We start from the raw sequence: 13752 nt of genomic DNA, 5'->3' as shown, positions 1-13752 counted from the left end.
ACAAGAGAGAAAAAAGGTACAAATTAAAAGATATAATCTCATTGTCCTTTTCAGCCACAACTAATCATGTGATTCTTACTTTCTCAAAGCCTCTGCATTTTTCTCTGATTTGGAAAGTGGTTCTGCTCACTTCATATATTTTACAGAATTATCATGACTATGAGATAACAATTTCAAAAGTATATTAAAATATTCCAAAATGTCCGGCAAATAAAACTCTGTCTTCTTCTCTGGTCTCCTTGGATCTTTGTTCCTCCTTCCCACACACTAACAAACTGTTGGCAGGATCTTCTCTTGTTGGACTTCAAATTCTTTAAACTCTACTTCCAGAGTCCCTATCATGATATCTCACTTGTAGAACTGAAATAGCTTCCCAAATGATCTACCTCCAACCTATCTTTTTTCCAACAATAGCCAGAGTGAGCCTAAGAGTACATATTTTATGTTGATCCAAGGATGAGTGAGTGAGTGAAGTCATCCAGTCGTGTCTGACTCTTTGCGACCCCATGGACTGTAGCCCACTAGGCTCTTCCGTCCATGGGATTCTCCAGGCAAGAGTACTGGAGTGGGTTGCCATTTTCTTCTCCAGGGATCTTCCCAACCCAGGAATCGAACCCTGGTCTCCTGCATGGCAGGCAGATGCTTTAACCTCTGAGCCACCAGGGAAGCCCAAGGATAAATGGGTCCTAAATCCTTAACCTAGACTTCAGTTCCTGACATAACGCTAGCTGCACTTTACCTCTCCTCTTTCTCCCTCCTCAAGAGTCCACACTCCAGCCATTTTCAACCCTGTAAAGTTCTCTAAAGGTGCGATGCTTCCCTTGGCTTTTGGACTTTTGTTCTTTCTGTTGTAGCCCATATCCATCACCTTCCTTGTGTCAGTTCAACTCCTATCCTGTTCTCAGTTTAGAGTCAAGGAAAATCATTGTGTCTGGTGTGTAGGATTCAAGGCAAGGGCATTCTCCTGGCCCCCAGCAACTTTTCCTTCCCAACCCTCAACCCTCACCCTCACCACCCTCATCACCGCCACCACCACTAGAGGGCTTATGACATGGCAGGCCTGTGCGAGGCGCTCTCCATGATTACTCTACTGAGTCTCCACCATAAATCCTTGAGTTGACAGCAGGCATAGAAGCCTATATTTATCTAGTGCAGCATACCAAAACTGGTCCTAAGTATTTCACAGGTATTATCCCAGACCTCAGGACAATTCTCTGAGGTAGGTACTATTATTATCCTACCGACTGATAAGGAACTAAAGTCCACATAGATTTAGTAAGTCATCTAGCTCTACAGCTGGGAGTTTGAGCTCCTGTAGTTTGACTTTGAAGTCTATTATTGATTCATGGAAGGTTTTATCATCATTTTATTTATTTATTTAAAATTTGTTACATGCTACAAATGTTGTAGTGGAGTTCTTTCTTTCTTTCTTTCTTTGGCTAAGCAGCACAGAATGTGGGATCTTAGTTCCCTCACCAGGGATTGAACCTGCATGCCCTGCTGTGGAAGCGTGGAGTCTTAACCACCGGCCCACCAGGAAGTCCCCACATCACCATTTTAGAGATGAGGAAACAAAATCAGACGATTGAGTAAACTGCCTAAAGTGGTCAAGTCAGGATCTGAAGGACCAGTGAGATGCCCCACTGTTTCTCCCCATCACTCTATACGTCCTCCTTCCTCATACCGCATTACGACTGCCCACCAGCTTACTGGATTCCCTCACTAAACTACAAGGTTCTTTTTCTTTAATTTTTAAAAAGTTTTAGATTGACAGAAAAATTAAACAAATAGCACAGAGAATTCCCATATACCTCTTGCAGAATTTTCCCTATTATGAACATTTTATGTTAGTATAGGACATTTGTTATAATTAATACACCAGTATGGATATATTACTATTAAGTCCATAGCTTAATTTCTGTTTTCTCAGTTTTTACCTAATGTCCTTTTTCTGCTCTAGGACCCCTTCTAGGTTACTGTTACATTTAGTTGTCATGATTTCTTCGGCTCTTTTTGTGACAGTTTCTCAGACTTTCCTTGCCTTTGGTGACCTTCAGTTTTGAGGAATATGATCGGGGATACTGTATATTGCCCCTCTACTGGAATTTGTCTCATGTTTTTCTCCTGACAGAAGATCACAGAGGTTAAGTGCCATTTTCATCACGTCCTATTAACATAGTTTATGACTGTTCCCGTGGACTTTGATCACTAGCTGAAGTAAAACCTGTCAGATTTCTCCTTTGTAAAGTTAGCTTCCTGTCCTCATTCTCCACCTTCCTAAACTTCACTTTGCAGAGAGAAGACTATGAGCGGTCCACACTTAAGAAATGGGGAATTATGCCCTTGAGTCTGAGTCATCTATATAATTTATTTGGCATTCTGCAGAGGAGATTTTTCTCTTCTCTTCCATTTGCTCATGTATTTAATTCTTTCTTTATATCAATATGGACTCATGGACATTTATTTTATACTTTGCAATACAGTCCAATACTACTTTTTCTATAATTATTCCACTTGAGCCATTGGGAACTCCTCCGGTTGGCTCCTGTTGACATAGTCTCATCAATATAGTTTTTTTTTTTTTTTCTTTTTTGAGCACTTCCTTCCATTTTGGCACTAAGAGACTCTGACATCTCATCTATTTCCTTTTCCAGTCCCCAAGTCAGATATTTCTCCAAGGATTCCTGTTCCTTTTATTGAAGAATGGTTTCAGAAATCAAGATCTGGGTGCCAGCTGTGCCTCTTGCTACAGGGGTATCATTTCTTTTAGGCTCTCCCCATTGACACAGAAAGAAATATGCAAATCCATATACGTTCACATAATTATAACTATTTCCTTATGCAATCATGTGTATCTGTGCTCTCCTGTGCTTTGTCGTGTCCGACTCTGTGACCCCTTGGGCTGTAGCCCACTAGGCTCCTCTGTACGTGGGATTCTCCAGGCAAGAATACTAGAGAGGGTTGCCATGCCCTCCTCCAGGGGATCTTCTCAACCCAGGGATGGAATCCACGTCTCCCACATTGCAGGCAGATTGTTTACCATCTGAGCCACCAGGGAAGCCCAAGAATACTAGAGTGGGGAGCCTATCCCTTCTCCAGGGGATCTTCCCAACCCAGGAATCGAACCAGGGTCTCCTGCATTGCAGGCAGATTCTTTACCAGCTGAGTTACCCGGGAAGCCCCAAAATGTACCTATATAAAGTTTAATAGGAGTTCTTTCTGATGTCTCCAACTCTAATTCATCACCCCATGCATCATTCCAACCTTCTGCCCTTGCTTTTCTATAAATTCCATGACAACAATGGGCAATGACTACAAGCCTCTTAAAAGTAGTATTATTCTTTATTCACGGCTGTATCCCAAATACAGTTAGCACCTATAAAACACATATTGACTGACTGCTGAGTTGACCCAATAATTTCAATTCTGGAAGGGACTACAGAGGAATTTGCAAATGTCACCAAATATGGATTTCAAAGACTAAACTCACAACAATTTATTAGGGCAACAGTACAAGAGGGTACACCAACAAAGGTCTGATTTAAGTGTGTTTATTCAACTCCGTGAAGGGAAAATGATAGTAATACATCTAAGCTACACAAAAAGGATTCAGACTTCCCTGAAAAGGATTCAAGTGGCATAAAATGGTTTGTTTCTCCACAGCAATTTACATATATTAAAAGAGATAATAGGCATAATCATTGTCAAAATAGAGCTTCCACCCTGTATAATGTCTTAATATATGCTCGAAGTTCCTGACAAACAGGCACAAAGCCCCAGTGGATTAGACCCTAAGTGGGGGATGACTCTAATAGCAACAGCATAAAACCAATCTCACATTTCTGGGAAGGGAAATAAGACCTAAGAACAGCCTTTGAAGGCGAAGGGGAAAGTACAAAGGAAAGATGCTCAAGTGATACATCAGCTGAATGGGAAACGGGGTGCTAACGTGACACTCTGCATTCATGATGCTAATTTATATCTGGGTGAGCGTGTGCACTGACACAGAGGAGACTGGAAGAGGTCTATATTATACCTTGGAGGAGCTCATCTGCAATCTTTTGGAAGGGTACTTGCTTTATATTGGGGACTACCTTACATGGGATACATTATGTAGATTCTGTGTCAGTTTCATATGACAAAATCACTTGTCTATTTCCAGATCGTTTCCATTCTGTCCCTTACAATGCAGCTGGAATGATCTTTTTGAAAAACAAATTTGGTCACAGCTCCCCATCTTCCCTACATTTTAACATTCTGCTTGACTCCTGGGATAAAAAACAATAAAGGCGTCATATGCCCTCAAGGTCCTGCAAGATCAGGCTTCCGTCCAATGTCCACCTTGCCACAGGGGTCCCCTTTAACTTCTCTGAACGCATGTTCTTTTTGCTGCTACTACTGCACATGTTAATACATCTTTGCCTCTGCTCTTCAACATAGCTAACTCCTACTAAGGCTTCGGGATCTTGCCCATTCACCTCTTCACCTGAGATGCCTACCCTGTCCAGGTCGCTCTCATAGCACCACAAACTCTTCCTCTGCAGTGCTTGTCACAGTTGTATATTTATCTTTGTTAGTTTGCTGTTAATGTATTTCATCAGATGGCCTTGTTACTCTACCTTCCTGGCACCTAACCCCATGCCAGGCATACAGTAAGTGCCTCCCAAAACATCTAGTGAATAAATTAAGGAAAAAATGACCACACAATCCACCTATCTATTGCCAAGACTTTCCTGAACATTAAAGCCCCTCTTTGGATTCTGAAGGATATGTCATTTCATATGAAAAATGTGGTTGGTCACCCTTGTGATGAGTGTAAGAAATGTCACTGCTAGGCCAAAGATACAGGAAATTCCTTTTATCAAATATGTCATTAGTACATTGAAATAGGTATTATGTGGAAGTGAACATAAAGGGGATGTGAAGAATAATCTTATGCCAAAGAGGTCAGCTATGGCGTCCTAATGCTTTACCAGTACTAATTATTAAGATCACTATTATCAAGTAATTTTGCTTTATTTTACAAAATCACAAATGCTACTACTAACTTTCAACCTCTCATCATTGTGCCTGGATTTTATTCAACAAATATTTACTCAGCATACTCATTTTATGAATCTAGATTCAGACTTCCCTGAAAAGGATTCAAGTGGCATAAGATGGTTTTAGATTCTGGGATAAATGCTGAGCGAAAGACACAAGTTCTCACCTTTGAGGGGAGGAGAAGCCAACACAGATTGATAGTCCTTTCGGATGAGTAAATTGAAAGTGAGTGTGATTAGTTTTGATGAGCAAAGAAGTCATGTGCTATGGCCCAATGCTCACATCAGCACTGTTTACAACAGCCAGGACATGGAAACAACCTAAATGTCCATCAACAGAGGAATGGATAAAAGAAGATGTGGTCCATATATACAATGGACTATTACTCAGCCACATAAAAGGGTGAAACTGGATCATTTGTAGAGATGTGGATGGACTTAGACAGTGTCATACTCAGTGAAGTAAGTCATGAACAGAAAAACAAATAACGTATATTAATGGATATATGTGGAATCTAGGAAATGGTATGCTGCGGCTGCTGTTAAGTTGCTTCAGTTGTGTCTGACTCTGTGCGACCCCATAGATGGCAGCACACCAGGCTCCCCCTGGAATTCTCCAGGCAAGAACACTGGAGTGGGTTGCCATTTCCTTCTCCAATGCATGAAAGTGAAAAGTGAAAGTGAAGTCGCCCAGTCATGTCCGACTCTTCGCGACCCCATGGTCTGCAGCCTACCAGGCTCCTCTGTCCATGGGATTTTCCAGGCAAGAGTACTGGAGTGGGGTGCCATTGCCTTCAATAATCCTTTTTGCAAAGCAGAAAAAGAGACATAGAGAACAAACGTATGGATACAAAGGGAAAAAAGGAGGTGGGATGAATTGGGACATTGGAATTTACTACTGATACTATGTATAAAATTGAAAACTAATGAGAACATATTGTATAGCACAGGGAACTCTACTGAAAGCACTGTAGTGGCCTGAATAGGAAGAAAATACAAAAGGGAGGGGCTATATGTATATGTATGACTGACTGATTTTGCTGTATGGTAGAAACTAACACAACATTGTAAAGCAACTATACTGCAATAAAAATTAATTTAAAAAGAAGTCATGTGCTATGGGAGTGTGATCACCCCCACTGTCTCAGCATGCTCTCAAGTGATCCAGTGCCTCGCCAGGATACCCTGCATCATTATTGCTCTGTGGTTGCATGTCAAGTGGAACACAGTGTTTTTACTTGATTAAGGATGAAAGGATTTTACATTTTAATGTCATGGTCTCCCATAAGGATTTATATGTATTTACGTCCTTGGGTTAAATAAAAGACTAGGGAAGATACCAGGTCTATCTTTTCTAAGGAGTCATCCTAATCCCTCAAAATCTCTAGTGCCAATTTTGATGTACCCCCAAAAGATCAAAGTGCCTTATTCTCAAAGATGCCTATCTCAACAGAACATCTGTTTCATACCAAGAGAGTTTTCATTGAGGGGTTTTGGTGATAAGCACTGCAAGGAGTAGTTACTGTCACAGAGAATTTTAAAGATACCTACAGAGAGATTGTAAATTTTGCAAAGGTTGAGACAAGACTCTCTTGAAAATCATTACAAACCTTAAGGTTTAGGGCAGTGTTTGGAACATAACTGGCTCTCAGTATTTATGTGTTACATGTTTGAACAAATAGTACTACTTTGAGAAAATCAGCTAGTAGAAGCTTGGGACCAGAGCAGAGGAAAAAAGAGAAAAATTACTACTGCAGGGGCTTGCTTAGCAAGATGAAAAGTCACAAAGAGAGGGCACCAGAAGAGTACTCTCTTCATACCATTTGACAAAGATGGTAGATCTAAGAGGGGCTGGAGCTGGGAGAATCTCAGCGTCAGAGAGTGGCACCCCGAGGTCCCACAGCTCCAGACTATGCTCCTGTCCACTGTTTACAACAGAGAAGAACAATCAGCAGATTGATAAATTCTTCCATTTACACCCCTGAACAAATAAACTAATTGCATCTTTGTCCTTAACCTAACAAATCATAGCTTGATTACAGGTCATTAGTGACCATTAATACATGAAACTGTTTGCATTTCACTAGTATATCTGAATTATAGCCTCACCTTTCAGTAGCTCAATCAAGCTTCCAAAAGGAACCCCACCCCCCCACTATTGGGGCCTCAAGCAGGACTTAGACTAACAATTAGCCTCTGGAATTCAACTATGATGCAGAAGAATTCATTATTTTAGTTCACTGCAGATCTCCCTTGTGTAGATTACAACCAGCCATTCCCTTTAGAGTGGAGGCATGCTCTCTGTGCCCAAACAGCTTACAACCGCCTCTCTCTGAACTTTCTCAATTATTCCCAATGGTGGCTAATGCATTGGCCAGCGACGTGGGTCTGCTTGTGTGTCACTAGTGCAGACAGTCCTAAGTTTACAACAATACAATGGCTGATTAGAGTGCAGATAAGACTGTCAGACATTGAAGTGACAGGAAGAGAGTCTATCTGGCAAAAAAGTAGGGGCAAGGTTGAGAATATATATATATTCTTATATGTATATGAGAATATGTGTGTGTATGTATATGTTTATGCACACATATTCTTATACATATATATATATATATATATATATATATATATATATGGGTTTCCCTGGTGACTCAGCTGGTAAAGAATCTCTCTACAATGTGGGAGACCTGAGTTCGATCCCTGGGTTGTGAAGATCCATTGAAGAAGGGAAAGGCTACCCTCCCCAGTATTCTAGTATTCTGGCCTGGAAAATTCCATGGATTGTGTAGTCCATGGGGTCACAAAGAGTCAGACACGACCAAGTGACTTTAAATATATATATATATACGTGTGTGTGTGTATATGTATGTCAACCAGGTAGTCCAAATATATATATATATTTAAGAATGCATTTGGGGCTCTGAATTATCCTTATGAGAAGCCAAGACCTTGAAAAGAACTGGAGAACTGCCAAGCCTCCATTTCACTTCGTGCCAAGCAGTCATAGAGGCACACGGAGTGATTAACAGAAATTAACGATCTCAGAAATGTTTGAGGACTTTCTAACATAACAATTGTCATCTGGGAGCAAATCCATGGTCCAGCTCATCTAATGCTCAGTTGCTTCAAAAAATATCCCCTAGGGAATGCCACTTTTGACTACTAATGTGCTGAATCCATGGAATTAAAAGGGGCTGCTAACAAGACAAGTAATGGAAGCCCACATATGGCTAAAACCATTTTTACTTTTTATTCTAGGTTAGCTACCAAGCTCAGGACTCACGCTCAGCTCAACATGTACAATGACAGCACAGAGTTCCATGCTGTTTAAAAATCTGAAATAAACTGCCCCACTCATTTCTATATCATTCCTGTGAAAAAGTTAGATTATGAACAACAGTAATAGTAGAAAACGCAGACTCTAGAGTCAACTTCTGTTTTCAAATCCTGGCTTTTCCACTTACTAGCAGGATGACCTTAAGCAAGTCACATAGCCTTTCTAAACTTCACTTTTCTCACCTGTAAAACAGAGATAATAAGGATGCCTACCTTATCTAGCGATTATAAAACTCAAGTTGGTAACTAATGTTTAGAAATTCTTTAGTATGCTTAAACATGGTGCCTAATAAGTGTTCAGGAAATGTGAATGGCTACTGTTTACCTCCTTTTTCCTCCCCCTACCAATCAGGGCCACCATCTTTACCAGAACCATTATCACTACCACCTTCCCCCCCTCAACCACCCCTACCAGTACCCACAGGAAGATAAGGAAACTAAATCTCCAAGATAGACTTTTTTCTGAAGTCAACAAACTAAGTCAGGTAGGACTAAGCCATTTATCTTTGACCCATACCATCATCCCTACCTGGAGCACTTCATCCCTCTTCCCTTCACCTTCCTCCTCCTCATCCATCAGGTCCCAGTTTAGCCATCTCCTCCTTCATGAGCCCTCCTCCATCATCTCACGGTGCTTTGTCTTTCCCTCATCACAGAACTTCTCAGACTACATAATAACGGCCTGTTGTCTGTCTGTGTCCCCCATGAGGATTTGAGTTCCTTTAACAGAAGGGTCTAGGTGTGTCTACTATACTTCTGCATCCCCAGTACAAAGCACAACACACAGTGAATGCTCAGTAAATGCTGAGTAAAGGAAGGGGTGAATGGCAAACCCCCTCCATGCCAATCTGCCGCTACATCTTAAAGTCTTATTTCTCTTTGGAGCACAATTTAGGCAATCAAAGATTGCAACACATGACTTCAGGCCCTATCCTATGATTACATAATTTTAACCTGTCATTGAAACCTCAAGGCAATCTTCACCAAGTTCTAACAGAGTCCATTTCTGAAGAAAGTAGCTTAACTTGTGAAAATAATGCCTTGCATGGAACTTACATTATGTTAATACATACATACACAGTCATTTCATACCTTATGCTTATTTACGAACCTTAACCCCTTAGCATTTTGAAAGGGCACAATCTTCTTACAACATGTGGACTTGATGAGATATGATGAAAAGCCAGTATTCATCCTTGCAATATTCCCTCCAAACAAGCACTTAATTTTTTCACTCTGAACCATGGCTTTCTCACTTGCAGCCTTAGTGCTCTTGGAAATTTTGAGTCTAACATGATACAGACCAACCAACCAAATACTTCAGTCCTTCCCTCCCCTCCCTCTCAGAGGAGGTAAAGAAGGCATAAAAGTTGAAAGCTTCAGGGAAATCTATTCAAAGTTCATCTAATCTTATCTCATTAAAGTACTATCACTGAAGAGAAACCAAATAAAACTCAGCCCTCCCTCCAATCAATACTGTATTAGAATGCACTGAGAACGTGATTTGGTTGGTAGGAATGATAAAAACGTACACTGAAATTACAATGAAATATGTGAATACTGGAGTGGGTTGCCATTTCCTTCTCCAGGGGATCTTCCCAACCCAGGGATCGAACCCGGGTCTCCTGCATTGCAGGCAGATGCTTTATCCTCTGAGCCACCAGGGAAGCCCCATACTGAAATATACCTGTTATTAAAATAAGTCAGATAGAAAAGTGTAAATTTTTCTAGAGCAATGAAAGAGCTGAACTCTACCTCACATCACAAATACCCACAAGGTATTATTTAAAAACAAACCCTGCTCTCTTATTATCTTAAGAAAACACATTAAGGAATTTAACTTGTATGGAGTTTATATCAATGTATAAAGCTAAGGTTGTTTAATTTCCTTGGGACACCAATGCCTGACACATCCTTATTTATAGACTGATGGAGAATATGCATAAACATATATACACACACATAAATACACAATTTGCTTTCTTCTCCTGCTAAGTCATTGACCACCTTTTCTGTTTCATTTCCCTATAAAAAATATTTATTTGGAAACTCTTCTTTCCCCATTCTTTTTCTCAAAAGGGACTCTTCTGTCTTCCTCTTCACTCTGTCTGGAGTTCTTATCTACATCTGTTACAAACTCCACTTCAAGGGAAAAATCTCTGATGATTCTCTTTTCTTAAATAAAAATAGTTCTTTTGTACTAAATTTTATTTTCCAGGGCCCCCCAAATGCAGCCACATGTCAAGGCTATAAAGCTAAAGGGTCTTCCTGAACAGTTTCAAGAAACAAATAAAAACAAGCCAGCAAAAGTCCTCATGCTATGTCCTCCAAATCAGGTGGGACTATTTAGGGGTTATAATAAAAGGGATTTCAAATATTTAGTACAGATTGGAAGATACTGTCTTTCTCACATAGTGATTTCTAGATCTGCTTTCTAATTCAAAATTACTCATTGAGTAAGATGCTTCATCCTTCATCATACACAAATTAAGAAGCCCACATTGTCTTTCTTTGTCTGCTAACCTCAACTCTTTTCTTCGTCTGGTTCACCAGCCTACTCGACATATATCTCTAGTGTCTCTAAAGCAGGGTCTATTCTTATCTTATCCAATCCCTTTCTGGTCATTTCTTGGCTAATTATTATTTGTCTTTGCCAGATACTAACACATCTCATCAAAACACATTCTTAGTTCTATTATAAAATAGTAAGTTCAACGATGCTTCCTATCTACACTTTGCTTTCCAAATGTGAATTAATAGATTTGAGTCCCACAGCACAACTTTTAAGCAATGGGAACTGTCTGACACTTCCATATGGCTATTTTATTAAGAATAGTAGGTATAAATAATAATACTAATACCTTTGTTTCCATAGGTGATTTCATCTGGATAATTCATGCTTCATTATTGTGCCACTATTCTGTGTCTTGGGTTCTCCCTTGGGTCCTGTGACAAACACGGGGTTCAGATCCAGACTCCAGGAGGCAGTGAAGCGACAACGTTTGTTAACATACACAGGTGCATTACAGACTCCCCAGGCCCCCCCTTCCAGTCTCGTTCTGTGAGGTTGCTCTTGGCCTGTCAAAATCCAGGCTATTGAAGGAACACCACCAACACTACAAAACCTCTCTGGGCTTCAGCCTCCTTAACACAAAGCACGCTGCCTTTGGGTTTTGGTGAAGAGTGGTTAACAAAACGTTGCTGTGAACCACCAGCAACAGCACCTCCTGGGAAATCCTTAGAAAGCAAATATTTAGGCCCCATCGCAGACCTATTACATTAGAAACTCTGGGGGGAGCCCAGCAATTTGTGTTTAAGGAACACGTCAAGTGATTCTACTAACATAAGAGTAGAAAACAACAGTCATATGGCATCTAGGGAGTTTCGAGGAAGTTTGTGGTTAGGAGAGCTATCTTCATATAGTTAAAGAGGGATCACGTGCCCACGACTAAGCTTTTGAGGTAAGGTTTCATATTGTGGGGCTAGGAGCAATGGTGAAAAAGAGAGACCACTCTGATACACAGAACAACTTATAAGCAGTTAGATGCACTCAGAAACAGAAGTCATCTCACTGAGAGGAGGCTCCCTTTCTCTTGAAGTGTTCAGAGTTATAAGATTATACTCTAGCAGAATCTATGAATCAGGCAAAATAAGAAGTACTAAAAATAAAGAAGCAAGGTTTTTTCAAAACTAACAAAATTAAGTCTTAATAGAAAGCTTCAAGATGCCACTAATATAGAAAGGGGTTTATAATTAATCTATTATTCATTTTTTAGTATCTCAAAGCTATTACCTTTAAAAACTATCCTATTGATGGTATCTAAAGTAGATAATGGATTTTCATTTCTTAATGTTTTATCTCATATTTAGAAGAGATGAGCAGTTGGCTAAGTCTCTCATAAGATTCCATTTATTATTTTATGAGCTTATATTTATTATTTAAAAGAGACCAGTCACCACTAGCCAGAACTGATACTAGATCAAAGGTTAAGGTTGGGTTATTAACCTGTTTCTGTTTTGTAATCAAAACAACCGTCATTTGACAGCAATGATTTTGCTTTAGGACAGTTAGGTAACTGAAGTAATATTAGTGAAAAGACAACCTAACATGATTTAGTCTTTATTACATGCTACATATTTGGCATTGTCCTGAGCACATTATATACACTATAATACATATTTAATACTCACAGCAACCTTAAGAAGTTAAGCATTGTTAGCCTCATTCTTACTCCTTGGAAGGAAAGTTATGACCCACCTAGATAGTATATTAAAAAGCAAAGACATTACTTTGCCAACACAAGTCTGTCTAGTCAAGGCTATGGTTTTTCCAGTAGTCATGTATGGATATGAGAGTTGGACTGTGAAGAAAGCTAAGCACCAAAGAATTGATGCTTTTGAACTGTGTTATTGGAGAAGACTCTTGAGAGTCCCTTGGACTGCAAGGAGATCCAACCAGTCCATCCTAAACGAGATCAGTTCTGGGTGTTCATTGGAAGGACTGATGTTCAAGCTGAAACTCCAGTACTTTGGCCACCTCATGCAAAGAGTTGACTCATTAGAAAAGACTCTGATGCTGGGAGGGATTGGGGGCAGGAGGAGAAGGGGACGACAGAAGATGAGATGGCTGGATGGCATCACCGACTCAATGGACATGAGTTTGGGTATACTCTGGGAGTTGGTGATGGACAGGGAGGCCTGGTGTGCTGCAATTCATGGGGTCGCAAAGAGCCGGACACAACTGAGTGACTGAACTCAACTGAACTGAAGGAGGAGACACCTGGGCTGAGAGTGGTTCAATAATTTGCCCAAGGTCATAGAACTAGTGAGGGATAGAGTCCAGAGACAAACTCAGTGGTTTTCAGAGTGAGGGCTCTTACTGCTTTGAGTATACCTTTTAGTATACTTCTGAACTCTAGGGACTTGGAGGGCAGAAAGAATGTTTGGCCCAGAGCAAATAACACTTAGGATCATTTAAGGCTTCTAGAAATACTAAAGACAACCAAGCAACCATTTAATGAATGTTCAATCTATTTTAGGTACTGAACGGACCATTGTACAAATACTATCTCACCTGATCATTACAACAGGCTTAGAAGGTGGTTACTCTTACTGTCGTGATTGTGGTGTTGTCGTTCAGTCGCCAAGTCATGTTCCACTCTTTGTAATCCCATGGACGGCAGCACCGCAGGCTCCCCTGTCCCTCACCATCTCATGGAGTCTGCCCACGTTCATGTCGTGATTTTACATACAGGTAAGTATAGTTAGAAGATTTAACTATTGAGCCCAGCTTCTTAATAAAGAATACACTGCTCACAGAATTAAATGTAAAGGAAGCAAAATAGGTACTTAGCATGTAAAGACCACTCAGTAA

The 13752-nt window shown here is 40.3% G+C and overlaps 1 protein-coding gene across 6 annotated transcripts in view; it reads right to left on the bottom strand.

Annotated features, from left to right (window-relative positions):
* PPP2R2B (protein phosphatase 2 regulatory subunit Bbeta) overlaps positions 1-13752 on the bottom strand; it is a 482191-nt gene that overhangs the window by 285827 nt on the left and 182612 nt on the right. For 3 of the 6 annotated variants that reach the window (XM_040239792.1, XM_040239789.1, XM_040239790.1), the window contains one exon: positions 11240-11324. The exons of the other annotated variants lie outside the window; for them this stretch is intronic. In XM_040239792.1, coding sequence (XP_040095726.1) covers positions 11240-11276 — 37 coding nt within the window. In that variant the 5' untranslated portion in view covers positions 11277-11324. The remainder of the gene's footprint in view (positions 1-11239; positions 11325-13752) is intronic. 6 annotated transcript variants of the gene reach the window in all.

This window comes from Oryx dammah, unplaced genomic scaffold (genome assembly GCF_014754425.2).
Source record: "Oryx dammah isolate SB20612 unplaced genomic scaffold, SCBI_Odam_1.1 HiC_scaffold_5, whole genome shotgun sequence".
Taxonomy (NCBI): Eukaryota; Metazoa; Chordata; class Mammalia; order Artiodactyla; family Bovidae; genus Oryx; species Oryx dammah.
The sequence above is the reverse complement of the archived record's forward strand: the minus strand, read 5'-3'. Positions and strand labels throughout refer to the sequence as shown.